This window comes from Lynx rufus, unplaced genomic scaffold (assembly GCF_022079265.1).
Source record: "Lynx rufus isolate CCGP_SWC_20201006 ecotype Redwood Valley unplaced genomic scaffold, mLynRuf1.p SCAF_2, whole genome shotgun sequence".
In the NCBI taxonomy this organism is placed as follows: Eukaryota; Metazoa; Chordata; class Mammalia; order Carnivora; family Felidae; genus Lynx; species Lynx rufus.
In genome coordinates, this window is record NW_025814834.1 from 189,266,833 (window position 1) to 189,288,269 (window position 21,437).

Consider the following 21,437-nt stretch of genomic DNA (forward strand, 5'->3'; position numbering starts at 1 on the left):
CTTCCTATAGGCATTATGTTATCTGTTGTTACCATCTTCAGTCAACCTCACACAGGAGCTGAACCTCTTTACTGAGCACAATAGGCTCTGTGGCAGGTATATGGTAACTCTTAAGGTGGGTATCTTCAACTGGCAGGGTAAAATAACTTTCCAAAAGGCCAGAAATAAGTGGCTTGCAGGCACGAGTCCAGTTATTGGATGCTGGAGCATGCCCTCTCCCCTTTATACCACTGCCCCCCACAGCCAAAGGAATCTTACAAGAAGGAAAATGGCCAAGTTGTCAAAATAAATACTTTCCCTTAAAGAACTACATGTTTTAAGGAAATCTCCCTGAGTAATAATTACCAGTATCATCTAAGCTAGCTAAGGACTTACAAACTAAAATAAGACAAGACAGAAATATACACAAAGACAATTATTTAAGACCTTTATTAACAGGTGCTTGCCATTTGTTGACTTTTTTGAAAAAATCAAGTTGTAAACTTTTATTACAAATTAAAAATGAGGTTCTTAAAAATCTCAACTTGACCAGATATGAAACAATTTAAAAACCTTTAAAGGTGTATTGAGAAAAACCAGGCTTTTTTTTTCTTTTTTTTAAAAAACACGTTTGTCATTACCAAAAAGAGACATCTTTAGGTAAAAATAATAAAAACCCCATGCTGCATAGATAATGCAGATAGTTCTAGTTATCTGGTCAATGGGCAAAAAGCAAGCACTTAAGGTCTTCAGCTCCAATCTTTTGTTCATTTCTTATTGCTGGAATTTCATATTCATTTCTTCTTGTTGGATGACTAAACTGTAGAAAATAAATAAATAAATAAATAAATAAATTTAAGATCATCTCGCACTACATCGTCTACAACATTCTTTTAGTACATACCAAATTGCTCCAGATCACACTAGCTAAGTAGGAAGGCATTAACAAATCTATGTTTTTATTCCAAGACACTGATTTTCCAACAGGGGGCTGACAATGCTGTGACAAGAATGGCTACTTGTAAGTTCTGAATGACCTTTTGCCATTCAGAGGGGAAAATAATGCAGGCATGAGTCCAGTTATTGGATGCTGGAGCATGCCTTCTCCCCTTTACCACAAAATAACAGAGGGGAAAAAAACAAAAGCATTACTGGCTGAAAATGACAATTCCGGAACAAAACAGAGACAATTACATGCCTCTGAGTATCAAGTAAATGGGTGAATGCAAAGGAATCCTTTAATATTGGAACTGGTATGATGTCAAAGCTGCCACTTTCCCCAAAGAGACTATATTGCTCATCACCACACAGGTTGTGAATTCTAGTAGCTATCCCACCTCTTTTTTGAGAAGAAACACAACGCAACCATCATACTTCTCAGGGTAAATAAAGTTAGCAAGACTTTCCTCAGCTTACTGGTAAAATCACAGAATTCATTCAGAACAGTTGACAAAGGCTCTAATTAATATTCAAGAAATACTTAGGCCTCTAAGTGTCAGAACTGAGGTGGGCGAGAGGCTAAGTATGGCCCTGATACCTGCCACTACCAAAACTGCGTATTTAGGGAATTAGAAAATTAATATGGGTGAAGAGACCCTAAGTCACAATGGCTCATCTTTCTATTGCATTAATGGACCCCACGCATGACTGCTCAGAAGCCAGAGCTCATCTAAGCTTACTTACCCGGATGATGGTAGAGATGGTAAGCCGGCATTTACTCAGCCCCGCCCTGCTCAGCCTCGGGAGCGGACGAATTCTCAGCTGGTGGATCGGCTGCTTTTGTCTCTTTGCCATCTTGTGGTTTAGGGTTTTCTGGGCGTCTGCGTCGGTAATTGAAGTTACGGCGGTACCGACGTTGAGGTGGCTGCTGACCTTGGGTCTCATCTCCTTGATTTTCCTTATCTTCTTCATTGCCGTCCTCTCTAGGCTGTCTTTGGCGAGGAGGACCCCTGGAGTGAACATTGTGCCAAAACTGCAGTGAGAAAACCTTCACGCTTTCTTTAACCCACCCACCAATGTTTATCACTTGGTTCAGACAACTAAACACCACATCTGGCCTGTTTATCAAAAATGAGAAGTGCAAAACTTGGTTCGCATTTCACAAACTGAATGAGAGGGTTTAGTGCAAGGATTTGGAAGTGTAAACTAGAAGACGAGAGTTTAAAACTGGTTTTAATGGACCAGCAAATTCTAACTTTTTAATAGATGATACAGTGAGTAAATCATGAGCTGACTAAAAGTGACACACCACAGATACTTGGATGAGGTCATTTTAAATGGGCTTCATGGTAATCAGGTTTGGGAACAAGTGCCACTAACCCTTTACAGATAGATGAGCACTTGCTAAAAAGGCAGGAAATCAAAATCAAAGACAAGATGTTCTCTCAAAAGAAATCAAAAGCACACAGCCACCATCAGTCATTAAGGAAAGGCAAATCAAAACCGTTAAGAGACCACTTCATACCCACCAGGATGGCCATAATCAAAAGATCAGAGGCATAACCAGTGTTGGTGAAGATAGGGAGAAACTGGAAACCCATACACTGCTGGCAGGAATATAAGAATGGTGTAGCAGCTTTGGAAAAGAGTCCAGCAATTCTTCAAATTGTTAGAGTTACTATGTGACCCAGCAATCAACTCCACTCAGTGGTCTATACCCAAGAAAATATCTATTTTATGATTACAATATTCACATTAACAAAAGTGTGGAAACAATCCAAGTGCCTATCAGCTGACTGCTGAAGAAACAAAATAGGATATCCATACAGCGGACCTTGATTTACCCATGAAAAGGAATTAAATCCTACATGCCACAACATGGATGAACCTTAAAAAATATGCTAAAGTGAAAGAGGGCAGACATACAAATCTATGATCCCATTCATGAGATGTGCAAAACAGGCAAATCCAGACAGAAACTGGTGGTAGCCAGGGGCTGGGGTACAGGCAAAAAGTAAATGAGTGACTGCTAACGGATGCAAGGGTATTTTTTGGCGGGAGGTGGGTAAAAACGTCTGGAATTAAGATAGTGGTAATGGTTGCATAACTATGTGACTATACTACTAAAATCCAGAGCTATACACTTAGAAAACAAAGTTCAAGTTTACACTGTAGCAATATTATGGTCAATGGCCTGAAATTAAAGGTGATCAGGATCAAAGAAATTATCAACACTTCTATTACCAAAGAAAAGATGAGAATTTCTTCAGCTGATAACTGTAAGTGTTAGAAACCAGTGAGGTTTTCTTGGCCTTTCCTCCATCCATACATTACATCACCTCAAAAACATCAAGATTAGTATCATGTCTTTTATACATATTGGTCATCATGGGTTCTAATTTCTCTCCCCCCCCCCGCCCCCCCAGTTTTGGGACCTCACTGCAAGTCTTAGGCAAAACTGCTCTAGCTCTCCCCTGAAGTCTTCAAGAGTGGCTGCTCTACACCTATCACTGTGGCTTCTAAGTCAGTTTTCCCCATTTCTTTCTAAAACCCCAAGCTTTCACATCTTATGTTAGGTTATGTTCCATTTACTATCCTTTTCCTGTTATCGTTATCCTGACAGCCCCAAATAACCTGGGTATTTAAGTTCTTTACCTCCTATCCAGTTTTCTTCTATTTGGGTTCTCTCAATTTCCAAGTATTCCATTCTCCAAACACCCTTTCCGATTTTCCTAGTTTAATTCCTTCTTGTTCGTCCATTCTTTATTTCCATGAGAATTTATAATCCAGTGATGCTACAATTATTCTATCTCCCAATTTTCCTTAATATTTGTCTCCCCTTTTACCCAAGTAAAAAAGCTGACCATTAATTAAGCATAACCAATCCCAACCCCAGGTTCTTCATTTGGATCAACAAATGTAGGACAAATTCAACTCTGCTCAACCTGAGCCTGCTGCTCAAAAATGGCTGGAAAACACAACCACATTGGTTGGCCCCACTTTAAATTTGTGACCCTTATTCTATTATCTGATTTTCCTGATTTCTCTTCTTGAGATAATCCCACATCTTTGGCCCAAACTCCTCACACCTCTTCACTGACCCCTCCATTTGATGCCACTAACACATCATACCCACATACTCGGGCTTCCTACACATAAAATACCGAGGGTTCCTAACAAAGGGCCCACCCCTTAAGTGTGGACAAAATCCTACCCTATCTGAAGATGGTTCTACACTCACTTTCCTGACAATTGTCTTCTACTGAATTTTCCAGCCTATAGTAGTGCCCTTACTTCTCAAAAACACTTTCTTGATGCCACTTCTCCCTTCTTGCCACTTCATTTGTCTCCTCAGTGAAACTGCTATACTTGCCTTAGATCTTTCAATTTGCCCCGGAACCTACACTAATCAGGATTTTAACCCCATGCATCGTATGTGGCTCTGTCAACCCGTCTATCCACCAAATGAAGACTATTACGTCTAATTAAAAGGCAAACAGTAAAACCAAAGCACTCAACAATAAAAACTCACAGGCTATTTTTTAAAGACACCAATAAAAGCTAGGCAGAAAACTTAAGCAACTTTATAGCATAACAAAAAGGCAAACCAAGTTTTCTGCTGTTGGCACTCTTGGATATAATGGAAACTGCCACGAGAGCCTATTTTAGACCAATCTTAAAAACACTGATCACTTTGAAAAATGACATTGTGATATCATTTGCAGTATTTCAACAAGGTATCTTTGTGTTGGCTTAAAACTACTTTGAACAGTAGCTGAGTTCAAGATCAACAAAGCTCATCTGTCAGCATCAAAAATAATCTTCCACACTCAACAGGGAAACACCATCTATCTCCAACATCCAACACACAGCTAACAAACTCCTGGTGGAGATTTTAAATGAACCAGCTAGAACTCCAGGCTATTTTCATGAATTATAAACTCAGGACACAACATACATCAATGGAAACAAGAATACGTTATAGACACTAGCTACTGCAAAACTCTCAATGCATATATACTGATGCAGATAGGGTAATCTCAGCTGGGTTCCCTAGTTTCTAAAGCTTCAGTATCCCATCTCTGTTGAAGTACACAAAAGATTGGGGTGGTGGTGTTGTGAGAAACCTCTTTAATAGAAATTAGAATCACAATGTATTTTGAAGACTTCTATATTGTATTTTAGATACTTTTTATAGTAAGGAATTTGTTTCTTAAAACTTACTTAGGCATCAACGGTTAAAGTTGCTATATAAGTCATCATTAGTTAAGAGTTATTACTGTATTGCCTTGAGTATACTGTTAGTTATAGGATCACACCTAGAGACTCAATGCTTTAATAAAAAAAAGAGCCTTAAAAAGTAACTGTTACACCATTCTATCCACCCACTGTGGGACAGACTGGGCATACTGCCTCAAAGAGGACTAGCATATTTATATACTAAACAAACACATCTGGCTCATGAAACGCTTCTCCAATTACTCTATACTCTACTGGGTGATTTTATTTTGCAATTTAAGGGTGACAAAAAACCCTCAATTGAGACGTGATTAATGGAAAATTATACCATCTCAAGAGGTTACGCTATCGATTCCTCATTTATGTTAAGGTACAGTTCAGATACTCCTAACGCTTGAAAGGCAATGCTTACCTTTACCTATCTCCCTCCTAATGAAGCAGGTCTTAAAACATGTAATAGAATACAGGTTGAACTATTCTCTTACCTGTGCAAGGACAGAAAAACTGAAATTCCGTACACCCTTATTACAAGGGGGGGGGGGGAACACAATGATATAAAGTAGACCTCATCTATACAAGCTGTTTTTAATGAGTACCAGCAAGAAGATGCAAAGAACACATTCTCAAAGATAACTGACTTCAGGTTCACCTCTTAGGCATCTGATGAAAGAAAATGTTAAGTGTTAACAAATAAATGACTCAAAAAGGCTGCAGGAGAATTATGATGCTGCTGAGTCCTAACACATGCTTGAGAAATTTAACACAAACCATACCTGCGGAATCGTGGTCTATAACCCCGATACATATTCTGTCTCACTGGTCTACCTTGTTCTCCTGCACCCTGGTTGTCAGCACCCTGGAAAGACAATCAAGCTGACTCAATCAGTAACAGTAAATGAACCCCATCAGACAAATCCAAAGTCTGCCTACAGGAGTTAAAAATAAAGAAATCATCTAACTGTAATTATATTATAAATTAATCTTTTGGGTTTTCATTAGGAATCAAAAAAATGCTTCCCATTAGATTAACTGCTCCAATACAGATAGACACTCACAGTATGCTTAAAACGCAGACTTATTCAAAGTTTTTGCATGCTGTTCATTCTTTTACTTTTTTCGGTGAAAACTTACTTCCATCACTTCTCCCTGCACAGGAGGGTTGGAATACTGTGGTCGACGCCCATAGGGTCTCCGCATGTAGTAAGGTGGGAACCGTCGCCTGCGGTAGGGCCGGCGCTGTTGGGCCTGGCCTTCGGGAGCACTCTCCGATCCCTCGTTCTTTTCCCCACTCTCACTATTCTGGTAGTTCTGCTGGTAATTGCGTGGAGGACCCCTGCGACGTGGATAGCGTCTATAATGGTTACGGTCTGCTGCATATTTACTGCCTTGCACTGGAACTCCACCAGGGCCTGTAACATTTGCTGCCTCCGCACCCTACAAAAGCCATCATATATTGACAGTGACAACAGAATTAAGTACACTTAACAAAATTTACACAAAGCAAATAAAGGGTCTATGTGGCCAGGGGTGCATAGAAATGATTAAGTATCAGTTCCTCACTGTTCTGAAGAGATTGCCCTCTAACTGCAGCCAGCACATAAGGCTTGATGCACCTGTGTTCATGTGGTCACCTGACCCATCCATCCACATTAGAGCCACCATCCTAATGGATGAGATCTCCAAAATATTTCCAAACTGAAGTCAAACCTTTACACAAAAAGCATCCTCACCTTTTCTCCTTCAACAACATCAAACTCCACAGTCTCTCCATCTCCTACACTGCGAAGGTACTTCCTGGGGTTATTCTTCTTTATGGCAGTCTAGTAATATCACATTCCAAAAATAGATTAACAGGGGAGAATAATGTGCTTTTTCATTCAAAATGTACCAGAGTCAATATTATTTTAGCTTGGATATACACTTAATATTAGCTTTAAATAAGACCAAACCGTCAATAAATTTAGGAAAACAGGGACCAATGCTACCCCCAACCTCAACCAAAATACTCTAAACTTACAAGGCCCCAGCATTTTACCACTATTTTCCAAACTAAAACAAGTAATTTAACACTCAAGACACAACAATATATATATGTATTTACACGCTTTTTGCAAAAGCATCATATGTAGCTTTAGACAAAATGAGGATATCCATCTATCCCCCAAAGACTGCACTTAATAGTAGAAGCTAGCCCCACACAGGGCCAGTTTAGATGACAGGCGAGTTTAGTTTTGCATGCTTCAAAGTTGACCAAACCAACTTTGTCCCTGTGTTAACCGTATCAAACTCAATTACAAATGTCAACCAAAATCCCTTCCAACCGCTCTGTGATAATACTTCAATGGAAATGCAATTCACATGTATTGACTATGCGCCACTCTTTACATTATCTGACCGTGTGGGATAGTCAGTTATTACCTCCTCAGAATACAAGAAATCTCACATTGTTACTTGTTCTCTAGACTGCTGCTACAACAAAGTAAAAGGGGAAGAATAACACCTCACATTTGAATGTACTACTTAATAAAGTTCTTTCATGTGTTACCCAGTCAAACTCATTATGACAAATGACGTGAGGTTATTACTACTCCCTTTTTACAGACAATTAAACAGGCTTTAAAAAAACTTAGGTGACTTGCCCAAGGTCACACAGCTAAGTGGCACTTCAAAAAGTATGGACTTTTCTAAATCCAGGTCTTGGGATTCCAAATCCCATGTTCATTCTACTACATCACAGCGGTATCCATTACGGGATCACTCATGCATTTCCATTCCATAGGAGGCAGGACAACCAACAAAGCTGAAGCCAATTAAGCTAAGTTGCCCAGAACTACAGTCTCCCGGATACACGAAGACCTGAGCATCCAAAGTCCCAAGAAACAACTAAATGTTGAAACCACTTCCAAAATAAAGAGGAAAGCATATTGGTGACACCTGTGGGTCAGTACCAAGTGGGTGACATGCGTTCAGCCAAATAATTGAGCTCATCTGTCATCTAAACTGTCACAAAGTTTTCATACCTTCCATATATAGCCAACTCTCAATTACCTGCAGTCATAGGGGATAGCAGAAGTATGGAGAATTATAATCTCAAAACTTCTTTCAGTCAGCATCTTCAAAACACCCCAATTTCCCCAAACTCTTTAATGTTGCTGACAAGTAACAAGACTGACCAGCCTTGCTGTCTCCTGTTTCTAAGTATGCATATTCTTTTGAACACGTGAAGGGAAATTAAGAACACAAAGGCGTTGGCATTCAATTTTATTAAACACTTGTTTTAAAAGTAACATTGAACAGTCCCATATTTATGTTTAGAATTTGTTTTTTGAAGTTTATTTACTTATTTTTAGTAATCTGTACACCCAACATGGGGCTGGAACCCATGAGCTCGAGATCAAGAATTATATGCTCTTCTGACTGAGCCAGCCAGGGGCCCCTATGTTTAGAACATTTGTTTCCATTCTCATATATTTGACCCTGAGACTATCTGATAGGGCTTTGGATATTCAAGAAATTGATCTGGCTCCCCCCTTGATTGCCACTGAATGCTGCATAGGATACCTCAGAAGGTGACAAAGTACCAACCTCAGACAGCTCTTCCTAAGAAGTATGCTGCCATCCAAGCTCACACCTGCCTGATTAACAGTGAGTGTGAAAACCAACTATGTCTTTTGATGTCTGAATAAAAAGATAAAGTGGCTAAAAAGTTCTTAAAGTGATTTTCAATACAAGCTGATAATATTTCAATAGTCTTAGTGAAAAAACTTCAAGTACACACATACAAATGTGTTTTTCCTACCCACAGCACACCTGTGAAGATAATGAAGTCCAACGGAGCCCATGATGTACTTAAGTTCGAGATACTAGTGTTTACTTGGCAGTGGCTTTAATAAAATTCCTCAATGCGCATTTTCCAAAGTAGTTTTCTTAAATGTACTTGTCAAAGTTTAGCATTGTAGCACCTAATCCTGTGTTAGTTTTTTACCCACAAAACACTGAAGCCAATCTAAAAATTATTTAATGAGTAATTACCAACTTTGCCACACCGCCTTTTCACCTCAACCCTAAACTAAGGACTCTTAATTAAATTTTTCAAGCCAAAACAAAATTCTCCAAAGGTAATTCCTATTCAAAGTGTTTTAACATAAACAGAGGGGCCTAGGCTACTTTGCTAGTTTTTTTCCCCCCAGCATTCACTTCAAATTTATAGGTTTTGCAGCTTAGTCCTACTTCTCCCCCATGATTATTGTGATTTTGTCCCTACCACAGAGATAAAACCTAGCAGCATTTGCAAACACCTCACCAAAGTTTCTGTGTATTTATAGCATTATTAGTTCAAGTTTAGGTTAATGGGAGATTTTCTTTCTTCCTCTGAAATTGGGTTTAAAAATTTAGTATGAGTTGAGCAGACTTCATCATTTAAAAACTACTATTAACAAAATACCCATCTGAGATACACCTATTTTAATTAAGTGAGCTGCCAATACAATATTTCAATGTATACATTTGAGCACTTCCTGTGGGAACTAAATTGTTTGGTGGTTGGATAGAATAACCTTTTTGTAAGGAACAATAGTTGAGAAAACATGCATCCCTTCTCACAACCCTTAAAACCAGAATTGTAAACATTCACACAAGCACTCACCTGGTGTACAAATACATCTTCCTTGGTGTCATTCCTACAAGACAGAACCAAGTTGAACAAGTCAGAAAATGGAATACATTTCACATTACCAAAGATTAAGCATAAGCTTGGTTCTCTGTACATCTCCCCCCGCCCCCATTTTTCCTATCGTCACTTGGGACTTTCTGGCTGCCATACAGCCGTTAGAAAATTTAAAGCAGAAAGTTTTGTTTTGTTTCATTTAAGACCAAGAGATTACCAACAGTTGTAACGTTACTACTGCAGGATTTAAAAAAGTCCAAGTGTGACCTACTAAGCCATTAAGGTGTGACTAGCAACTGTCACACTTATCCTACTAAACATAAACAATGTTCCAGCACACCCCACTGTTACTCCTAAGAGCACTGTTACTAATTTAAGTAGGAGACCAAAAATATAGCTCATTCCATTAATTACTAGCTTCCTTCTCAGTTCCTCCTTACCATTTCCAATTTCCAAGATCTCCTCGAGGTCATAAAGGTGACTCCTAAAAAACCCTCACAGAATGTACTAGACCGAGAATGAGTACCAATGTAAACTATGGGTTTTGGGTGATGTGACAACACGTCAATGTAAGGTTGTTGATTTTAACAAATGTCACTACTGTGGTGGATAGTGCAGGTGGAGATCGTGCAGGAGTCGACCCTGTTGGGGAGGCTGCATGCATGAGCACAGTGTACATGGAAAATCTATTTTCTGCTCAGTTTTGTCACGCACCTAAAACTGCTCTTAAAGAAAAACAAAAGACCACAATGAGGTACAAACATGGATGCCATCAATACCCCCATCATTCCTGTGGCAAGCAGGCAAGCATTGTGCTGGAGAACTAAGGACATGAAGATGAATGAGTTTCCTACTAGCACACAACCCCTTTACTTCTTATCAGACACCATTTTGCAACAATCATTAAATGTCTAGTTAAACTGTGCTAAAGAAATATGGTTGAAAATACCTGCTCCAGGACTTTAAAGGAGGCAACATTTGCCTTAAGTCTTAAAGAAGTTAACGGAAATGAGAAAGATGTTCCCGAGGTAGACAGAAAGGAGGTCATGGACATGGGTAAACCAGCAACTAGCAAACTCAATGCAAGAAGAGTTCAAACTGGCTGGGTCATGAGGAATATGGCTGTGGAGGAGGGAAAGAACAAGAGCTAAATTATGTACGCAGAGGAGCCAGCAAAGGCTTTTTTGAGTAGAGGAATATGGCATAACATCATCAAATATTACAACCTAGTAGCAACTATGAAAATTTCAGATACAAGAGAAGCCCAGTTAGTTATAAAAAACTATTCTAGAAGCCCAGACCAGGATTGATGGAAGCCTATGTGAGGGAGAGTATTTGAGGTCTCTTTCTTGAGGTAAAAGCAGGGGAAATTTTATGAACAAGTGGATTTTGGAAGTGAGAGGAAAATAGGAGAATGAGCTTTTAGCTTTTCACCTAGGACGCTGGAGTGAAGGCAATGATATTGTAAGTAAACACCACAGGAGAAATAGATTTCCAGATCTTTTTTGACCTCCTCCTACCCTCTTCATTTTGTCAGATAGATCAGAGTGAATGGGCTTAATAACAGTTCTAATGTTTAATGACAAAAGGAACAAAGGTTACAGTGAATTAGACTGACTGGCTTACTGACTGTTGGCTTCCTGTTGAACCATGGAGCAACAAATGCTGCGCGCCAAAGAACCCCCGTAGCATGAGGACATTTAATTTATGGGAACACAATTTTAAATTTTTAGAACAAAAACCTACACACAAATGCAGAACACTGCAAAAGCTACTCAAGGCAGGTGACCGAAAATTGACTTCTATAAGCTAGTTGAGTATCAGGAACACCTAGGGAATTATGGTTGCCAAAATGCCCATCTGTCAAATAGGTCCTCAGGCATCCTACAAACAATTCCATAGCCATCACTATTAAGATCTTTAATAGTGAACCCTTTAATTTTGAACCCTAAGGCCCTCAGAAGAAGTACAATGAAAAACTAGTAGAGTAGGAAAGTCTAGAACAGGAACTCTCAACAGGGGCAGTGCTGACCACCACAGGTCATTTAAAGTTGTTCCAAAGATGGGCACTATTTGCCATAACTGGGGTGAAGGGTGTCAGGCGCTAGAGAACTAGGTAAAGAATTATTTGGTACCCTAGTAGACTTTCATGTAAGTACATTTGAGGGCTTTTTTAAAATCTTTTTTAATGTTTACTTATTTTTGAGAGAGAGACAGAGAGAGACAGAGTGTGAACGGGGAGGGGCAGAGAGAGAAGGAAACACAGAATCTAAAGCAGGATCCAGACTGAGCTGACCTGACAGCACAGAGCCTTATGTGGAGCTCGAACCCACAAACCGTGAGATCATGACCTGAGGTAGAGCCGGACACTTAACCAACTCAGCCACCTAGGCACCCCAGTACATTTGAGTTTTGAATCTGGTATTTTACACTGTTTTAACATGCACTGAATTTACTAAAAATGCAACTTCCATGGAAAGAAGTTTCCATTACTGATAATGCGACCTGCGTATCTGGGTAGCCAATACATCATTTCTTTTGTCGATCAGTATTTGTGGTGGCACTGACTATTCATCATGTCTTCTAATACAGCTGCAAGTAACTATGTACATACAGAATATACTATGCACTGCAATAAAAATTTATCTACAATTTTACTTCAAGGTTGTAAAAGGAATTAAAAAATTTACCAAAATGACTTATCTAGTTAGAACGTATCTTCCTAAAAACAGTACAAAGTAGGCAATATACACAATGCCTTGGAAGACAGCTATCTTCCCTTGGAAGACAGCTTAAGATATTCTGCAGGTACAAAGATACGTGGAAACCAATATGGGCTCATTAACTGGTGTGGTGCCAACAACAGCACTCACTCTTTTGACAACAAACCGGCCTGTTAGGGGAATTACCATGGCCAAAGTGCATCTGATTTTAGGAAGAAATTTGACAGCTCAAAAAATGCAGTTTTAGCCAAGATAGAATACTACAGTTTGGATGCACCAAATCAATCTAGTTGCAACTTATTAAGTGACTGTGCAGAAATTCAAGGTACTGCTAAAAGAAAATCCAATCTTTAGTTCTCATTCCACTATTAGCTGTGCAACCCTGGAAAGCTGCCTCCCCTTCACTGTATCTCCACCTGCAAAACGGGAAAACCTAGACACAACGGCATACCTTACTGAGGGATTTAGGTTCCAGATACTGTCCCAAGTGCTTTAACTATACATACCATTCAATCCGCACAACCCAAGGTAGGCACCATCGTTAACCCCACTCTACAAATTATTCCCTGTAAATAGACCAAGGCTCTGCTACATATCCCCTCCCCTAATGTAAAAACCATTTTGGCCTCACAAGTCATAGAAATCGCTGTGGAGTAGACCCCTATCTACAGTAACACTGGGAAATAATGCATGCTCACGGCTACTATATAGAGAGAGCTTACCAAAGAGGGAAAAGCAGCAATTAAAATAAGCTGACCAAAATGGATCATCAAGAAGTATGTTTGAAACTTTTAGCTGTTACTAACGTAATAAGGAAGGAACAGAGAGACATCCCCAGGACTGCACCTTACCTTTTGTGGTATTATCCGCGAGAACTAAAAGGTACACTTCTTCTGTCTTTACCATACTTCACTGAGGGTGGAAGACTATGGGCAGGGCAGACTAGTTTATGCATCCCTTTAACAGGCTAACTAGCTAGCTAGGCACTAGGCTAACAACAGTAACAAAAATAGGACATGGTCCGTCCTAGGATTTCAACCTAGAAGGCCACCACATTCAATGCAATGCAGCAGAATTACCAAGTATTGTTTTCCACACACTATATAGTACGTTAAGTCCTACTGATCAGAGAGGGTGAAGAGGAGAGAAGAGCAGGCAATATACATAGAGCAGTGGTTTAGAACTCCTTACTAGAACCACTGGAGCCAAGGCTAGAATTCTGGCTATTCCATTACTAACTACATGATCTGGGGCAAGTTACCTTATATGCATAGTGGGGATAAAACACTTACCTAAAGGCCACACTATAATCAAACCTCAACCCTTCCTTACTGCTGCCACTTGAGGCAATTATTTTACTTGCTGTTCAGTGCCTAGTACTGCTGTCCAAAAGAAATCAAATGCAAGCTAAATAAATACAGGTTTGCCTAGTTACCTAAAAGTTCACTTTAACTTTTACACCACTTCACTTTCATGAAAGGTTTCACAGAAATGCACTACTTTTGGACAACATGGGGAAATCTGTATCTAAGTTTATTTTCCAGTAGTCACAATAAAAAAAGTAAAAACAGATAAAACGAGTTTTGCATTTAAGCACGTACAAATCAATTATTAAAAATGCCAAGTATTTTACATTTCTTTTTTCATACTAAGCCTTCATAATCTGCTCTATGTTTTACACTTCTGAAAAGTAGGTTCACAAATGCAAGCTGTGCAAAAGAAAGTGGTTCAAAACAAACACTAAATTGGGTATGTTTTAAAATTCAAGTTAAAAATAACTCAGTCTCTCAGATGCATGCACTAACTACACTTCCATACAAGTCTAATAGTTACTGTATAGACAGCACAGGCCTACAATATTACAACAGTGTCATTCCATATAGCACACAGTCCTGTTCTGCACTCAGGTGTATGCTCTCTGCTGTATTCTTCTACTCCACCTCTTACTGTTATTAAGGGCATTATTTATACTGAAAATTTTTCACAAAAACCCCTCCTCTTAGGTTTTCTCACTCTTTAACTAGTATTGTCCTTATTCAGCAAATGAGGACACAGTACTGACTTCAAGGAAAAAAGGAATCACAGATAGCGAGCAGCTAAAGAAAAAAAAGAGGCTACTGTTTTTAAATTGGGAAAATGCTAAAGAGAAATACTGCTGGGACTTATAAATACAAGTCTCTTAAAAGTTCCTAATGCAGCACAATGAAGGCAAAAACACATAGCTAGCATTAAACTCCTATACTACTAAATTTATCCAGATTAAAGTGTTTTAAGATGTCCTAAAATTTCAGGAAACTTTTGCGCCCATCCACAGCACTGCCTTAAATGAAACCTAACATATACATAAGTTCATCTATCCATAACTAAACGCTCTTATTCTATTACCTTGTTGCAGATTACTACACCATGCCCTTTTAACAACTTAAATTGCTCAACTGCACAAATTATTAATTCTATAGTCATAAAAAAAACCCAGCAGGTGAATACATTCATTCTCTAGACTTAAGATGAAAAGCTTTTACATTATCAGTGACTTGGTGAACAAGGATGACTTCTGGCCAACTTAAGATGAGCAACTAACCCAACCAGCATGTAAATTAATCCTCAAGTGCCTTGTATACAAAGCCATTGTCTGAAAAGCCTCAGTTCTGAAATCAAAACAAATCCCCCCTCCACAACCAATAACTGCTTTTTCAAGACTGCCAATGATACATCATGACCTAAGGACTATTTAGGTATCATTTTTTATGCTTCCATCCACCCATCCTGCCTTAGTAGCACAGTCTTCTTAGTGTCACAGCATTTAGTTATATTCTGTTACAGACTACCCATGTCTTCTATGATTTAGATAGACCTTACTGTGCATAATCAACTTCAGTCTGATTTTTAATAGCCCAAAAGACTTGGCAATCACTTTTCCATAAGTTTACACATTTTAAAATCCAAGAACCAGGCAGTAAATACTTTAGGCCACGTAAGGTCACAGACTGTCACATATTCTTAAATAACCCTTAAAAAGGTAAAACCCATCCTTAGCTTGCAGGTCGTATAAAGACGGGGTGAAAAGATCCAAGAAATAAGGGTCAAAGGCTCTCTCTTTTAATTCCTCAACTGCATCCCAATACTGACTATTAAGCAAGTCCTTTTTAATTGTTAAAGCCAATCTGCACACTAAACTGGGACTATTATAGCCAATACCGAACTACATGAAACAGGCAGTGCAAAGCAGAAAGCTTTTAAAATCCAGGGAACTAACAGTGAGCACATATAGGAGCTCCAGTGACATGCTGGGTATCACTTAGGAAAACAGGTCTTTCAATGGCTAAGAATAGCCACACTAAGAAATTACCTGTAACTTTGTGGAAACCAACCAAATTGAAGAGGACTAAGGGCCTATATTTTCAGGGACAGTAGAACAGCAGCTAATGAACAAAATCCACAGTAAGAAAACAGTTCAAAACCTACCTCTGCCACTTACTATGCTTCCTAGGGCAAATCACTCAACCTCTGTCTTCAGAATAGTATCTACACCTCAAAGATTTTAAAAATTAAACAGTTTAGTTCACCTAAAGCATTTACAATAGTTCCTGGTGTTAAGTGTTTGAGAAATATTAGCTACTTTTATGTGCCATCACTGTGTGAAGTAAGTCACCTTCATCAGTTACATACACATGGAATCCCTAAAAGAGAGACTAAACCTGATAACCACAACTTCAGTATTTTTGCTAAAGAGAGATAGCTAAGTCCTTCCTTGGCTTGGTTTATCATACATCTTCCTAGACCACAGGTAATAAATTCAAATGCATACACAGAAGCGAAGCAGGAAGGGAAGTCAACAACAGGAGAAAACCCAACCTGTCATATTGCGGTAAAGAAAAGGAATGTATGCCCTATTTGAAAGTTGTAATAATACTCATGGCCAGCTGATTTTTATTTACATGGACTTCAGGCCCCAAAGCTAAAATTCAGATCTTAAAAAAAGATAACTTGAAAATTTGGGTATTATCTCCCTAAGTGTCAGTAATTATTTCTAATCCTTTTTAAAACACTATTGTCCAAACAAAACATCTGGGGGTAGATTCAGCTAGGAGGTCACCAGTTTGTGCCCTCTGCCCTACTGGATTCTCTTTGCTCCAAATTCCTCGCTCACCACCAAACCCTAGGATGATTAATTAAGCATTTTTAAGTACTCTGGAGAACAGAGTCAGAGTATTTCTCTTGTTGTCACTATGAAAGATGCATGTCCCATTGTTACCAACTCATGGTAACTTTTCATGAGTTTGGTGAGCATGGATTAATCCTCAACAGCTGGAAGCAAAAGACAAAAATCAGGTTTCCAGATTTAAAAAGCAAAGAACCAAACCCTGAAACCACTGACCCCTGTGGCATCCTTCTAATGACATCTTCCAACAGTTTTGAGCGAAGTTTTTCATAACAAACTGAAAAGAAACTGGGGGGGAAGTGGTGGTGGTGTTCAACAAACCCCTCTTAGTCACATAATCCAATTATTGTTCAAGACAGCACAGGAAGACTAACCATGAATTTCTCACAATTCCTAGATTCTGCAGCCTAACAAAAGCTGCCAAACGTTTGATGTTTTAAAAGCTCTTATGCCTTTTGTACAATAAAACCACCAGAAGAAAACGCTTTTAAATATAATCCTTACAAAACTAACATTATTTTCATGGGTAATAATTTAGATCACAATATTTACAATGAAAATACATTCTTCAACAGTAAAAAAGTTTACATAAAAATACCTTCAATTTTAATTATAAAAATCTGAAGAACCTAGATTATAACTCACAGAACTCCCAAGGTTAAAATTAGAGTCACAGCCATCATCCCAAAGACTACATCCTCTCCCTTACACAGCAGCAGCAGTGTCTACCCACCCCCTCCCAATCGACAGCCAGGTACCTCCACCCCTGTCTACATACCCAACCAACTCGCAAACTTCCACACTATAGTTCTTTAAGACCTACATTTTCCCTTCATCAAGGTAAACTTCTCTTGGACTTATTACCGTCACATTTTACAGTGACTTGAAAGTCTTACAATCTTTGAAACCAGTTTAGAAACACAAAGCACATTTAAACCGGTTAACTTGACAAAATAGTTGAGGTTAGGACAGTCCAAGCGAAGGATCATCAAAAGTCAATCTACATTTAACTTGCCCTGGAGGACTACCAATTGGGTTAATTGCAGGTTGGAATAAAGATAACTCAAGGAATGGCATCTCATGAAATAAAAAAACTTAGAATATGTAAATAAACTACTTTTACCCTTGGATAGAAACTGTTCACTTAAAAAATCATAACCTCTGTCCATTTAACAAAATATAGCAAAAATAAGGCACGCGCATACACTTTCAAAAGTACACAAACTACAATCCAACCACAGAAAACGCTGCACATTACATTCCCTTCTAATGTACACACCAGCATTACATTGGGTCAAAAATTAGAAGCGTTATTTTTCAAGGAATGGCCCACAAGACATAATCACTTGGAATTCTTGTTAAAAATGTACCCCAGAACCAAAGAATCTAGGCTGGGAAGAACTCAGGAATTTGCATTTTTAACACCCTTCCAAGGTACTAAGCATACTTTAATTTGAGAACTATTGGTTTAAGGTATAGACCACTAAAGAGAATCAGGAATCAGGATAACATGGAAATAATAACTGAAATGCTAACATTCAGAGAGCAACTAAAAAGTGGTCAAATATAAGCACCCAAGCATTCTCTTCATCACTAGTAACCAATTATCAAAAAAACTGAGGAAAAAACGTAGCTTTGACCTGTCACAAAAAGTGTTAATAACAGATGGAAAATTCCCCAAAGATTTTGGAAGAAACAAAATTATTTCCCCACAACTGCAAACGTGGAAAACAGACCATCAAATGCTTACAATCTCTTTTGCTTTTGAGCATTTCCACAATATTTTATGGTTGAGTAATGAAAGGTTTTTCATCAGCCAATTATGTCTGTCTTTAAGCTTGATCTTGCCCACTTGGTTTCTTGCAGTAGTGTCCATTACACAAACATTCAGTATTATTTCCTACTCTTAGGTGTTCTTTTCTAGTTGTTTAATGCCTTCTGAAACAAGAATGTAAGAAAACGCGGAGATGAAGGTATCCTACCTGTAAGGCCAATGTGCTAGGAGCACACACCATGCCCTACACCCATATGCAACTGCACTAGTAGCCTTGCTTGGCAGCCATCTTGGAAATGATGCCCGGCTCACAAGGGAGACCATGAAGAAGAGTACAGTGTATGAAAACTGCACGCTATCATCACTACTGCTACAAACGACTCGAAGGACTAATCCTAAAGATGAGAACAAACAAGTAGGAGAAATAAAAAACCTGAGAAAGGGAAAAGGGTAGTTTCTTCCAGAGGCCACTACAGGAACAAATAGAAATTGTAGTTCTAATGTGAAATTTCTCCAAGGCCTTCAAGACATCATACACTGAAACGTTAAACAAAGGCGATATAACCTTAGCAGTCAAGATGACAAGACCTCCCCTACTGCACTGTCAACTCTTGTTACCTCCAAAGGCTAACCACTTAGAAATAATCTCCACGTACTAATCCAGTGGATCACATCACATTTTTCAATACCAATTTCACTAACGTGACACGGATAAAAATGCACCTCGGAGAATCACACTAGATCCTGGTTACCTGAGTTTGCCCTAACTGTTGAGAGTTGGCTCGTCCACTGCGCTCGCTTTTTAAATTGCTCTGTACCAGAAGCGGCCTCTTCACTTAGCTTTAAATTAATATTTAGCTGCAAAACAAAAGACCATCTCCAGATCCCTAATCCCTTCAGTCTTCAAGGAAAACAAAACCTCACTACCCCACCAGAAGGAACAAGCTACCCATGCTTAACCCCTTCCAAGCCCGCAGGGCCTGCCCAAGGAGCAGAGCAAGCGAAAAGGTAGGACCGAGACTACGGTAGCGGTCATCTCACCTGTTGATGAAACCATATCCGTTTCTTACATTGAACCATTTTACTGTTCCCAAAACCTTCGTTGCTGGAGGGGAAAAAAAAACACACACACACACAAAAACAAAAAACGCACGATTACCAGACGTCCTTTCTTAGACCCGCCACGCTGGGGCACCCGGCCCCGCACGCGCTCCGCAGCGGCCAGAGACCCCCTGACAGCCTCTCTCCTCCGAGGCCGCGCACGGGCCCCGCGGCACACGTGGGTGAGCTCGGGGCGGCGGAGAGGCCCGTGGGCAGGCGCTAGGCGCGGGCCTCAGCGGGCGGGCGCGGCTGCGGGGCGGGGAGCACGTGAGGGAAGGGGAAGCGTCCGGCCCACACGGGCCTGCGTAGGCGGCGCGCCGCGCCCTCAGGGTACACGCGGAAGGGAGCGGGCCGGGGGGGACGGAACAACGGCGTGCGGGCCCGAGCGCACGCGGCCGCCGGAGAGGGGAGGGACCCCGCCGCACACGCGGTCGGCGGCGCGCGGCGGCCCGGGGGGAGGGGCGCGCGGCCGCGCGGGGTCCGCAGGGGGCGCGGGAGACGGTGCGCGCGCGCGCCTGCCGGGCACGCGGACCGGGCGGGCCGGCGTCCGCGAGGGCGCGGGTGAGGAAGGCTGGGGGAGGGGCGGCCGCGCGCCGCCGAGTCGGTCCCCGCCGGCCGCGCGCTCGCCGGCTCGCCCCGCTTCGGGTAACGGTTCCGCCGCCAGGCTTCCCTACGGCCCCACCCCCGTCCCGTCCGGCCCTCACCGATGACCTTCTTGTCCCCGCCGGCAGGCGCCGCCGATGTGAGGCCGCCCGGGCCGCCGCTCCCTGCGCCGCTGCCCGTGGTGCCGGGCTTGGTGTCGGCAGCGCTGAGGGCGGGGGCGGCGGGGGGGGCGGCGGGCGGCTGCTGGGTCTCGGCCTCGCTGCTCATGGTTGCGGTGATGGTGACTGGGGCCGGCTGCGGCAGCTGCGGCTCCTCCCGGGGTGTGATGGTAACTAGGCCGGCGGCGGCGGTGGGGCTGCTCAGGGCTCTCTGGGGTCCGCTCTCCGCTCCCGCTACCGATCGAACTAGCGAGAATGGCGGGACGGGCGGGATAAGCCCTGCGAGCGACCCGCCCCAAGCATCGTTCACTGGCCACTAGTGCTGCCAATCTCACCACCTGACCCCGACTCCTGGCTTCTATTGGCTAACACTTTATCACTCCTCCATTCTCATTGGCTCTTAGGCGGCTAATTCGGCCGACCTACAACCGTTCCTGCCTCCGCCGCCGCCATAGAGACCGGAACTAGAATTAGAGTAGAGTCACCACGAGAACCATAGAGTACCCGAGAGGACGGGCAGAGTGAACGTGACTTTCACGAGGCTGCAGCGCGGGCGGGCGGGCCCCACGTCCAGGGCTGGGTCTTGGCCAAGGGAAGGGCAACCGCCAAACGCCTGAGCCGGGATTACCCGGCCTTGACCCTAGGGCTTGGAAGGGGACCCGACGGCACCTTAGCCCATAGGGAGGAAAGGCCTCCCTCTCTCCCTCTGCTGTAAATGTGGTCCTTGTGACCCCGGACCATTACTGCGGATAAAGCCGTCTTTTCTACAATGGCCGTGTACTCTCGGCACAGCCGAGGGTTTCTGGAACGTATGCATTCAAAGAGCGTCTGTTTCGGCGGAGCAGTCAGTCACCTTGGAGGGACCATGCAGTCCCTCAGACCGCCCCGGCTCAGCATATTTAGGGCGGAGGGCGGTGGTGTACTCCACGGGGACCTGCCTTCTGATCCATCTTACCAGGCATGCAAGGACTGCCTTGTTAAGTATTCACGTCTTTCTGTATTGGACACAAATCAGATTTAATTTCAACTCACGTTTATTGAGCAAGCTAGGCATTTCCCTTGTATTTTATCCTTTCAACAGCCATGCAAAACG

The 21,437-nt window shown here is 41.5% G+C and overlaps 1 protein-coding gene across 1 annotated transcript; it reads right to left on the reverse strand.

Annotated features, from left to right (window-relative positions):
• Nucleotides 1–414: 414 nt before the first annotated feature.
• On the reverse strand, nt 415–20,597 carry YBX1 (Y-box binding protein 1). The gene is made up of 8 exons (XM_047083698.1): nt 20,288–20,597; nt 19,524–19,587; nt 9,803–9,836; nt 6,888–6,977; nt 6,289–6,591; nt 5,931–6,013; nt 1,663–1,928; nt 415–799 (listed from the first exon to the last, which is right to left on the reverse strand). The coding sequence occupies exons 1-7, from the start codon at nt 20,451–20,453 to the stop codon at nt 1,694–1,696; spliced, it is 975 nt and encodes a 324-aa protein (XP_046939654.1). The 5' UTR covers nt 20,454–20,597; the 3' UTR covers nt 415–799; nt 1,663–1,693.
• Between the last annotated feature and the right edge of the window lie 840 nt (nt 20,598–21,437).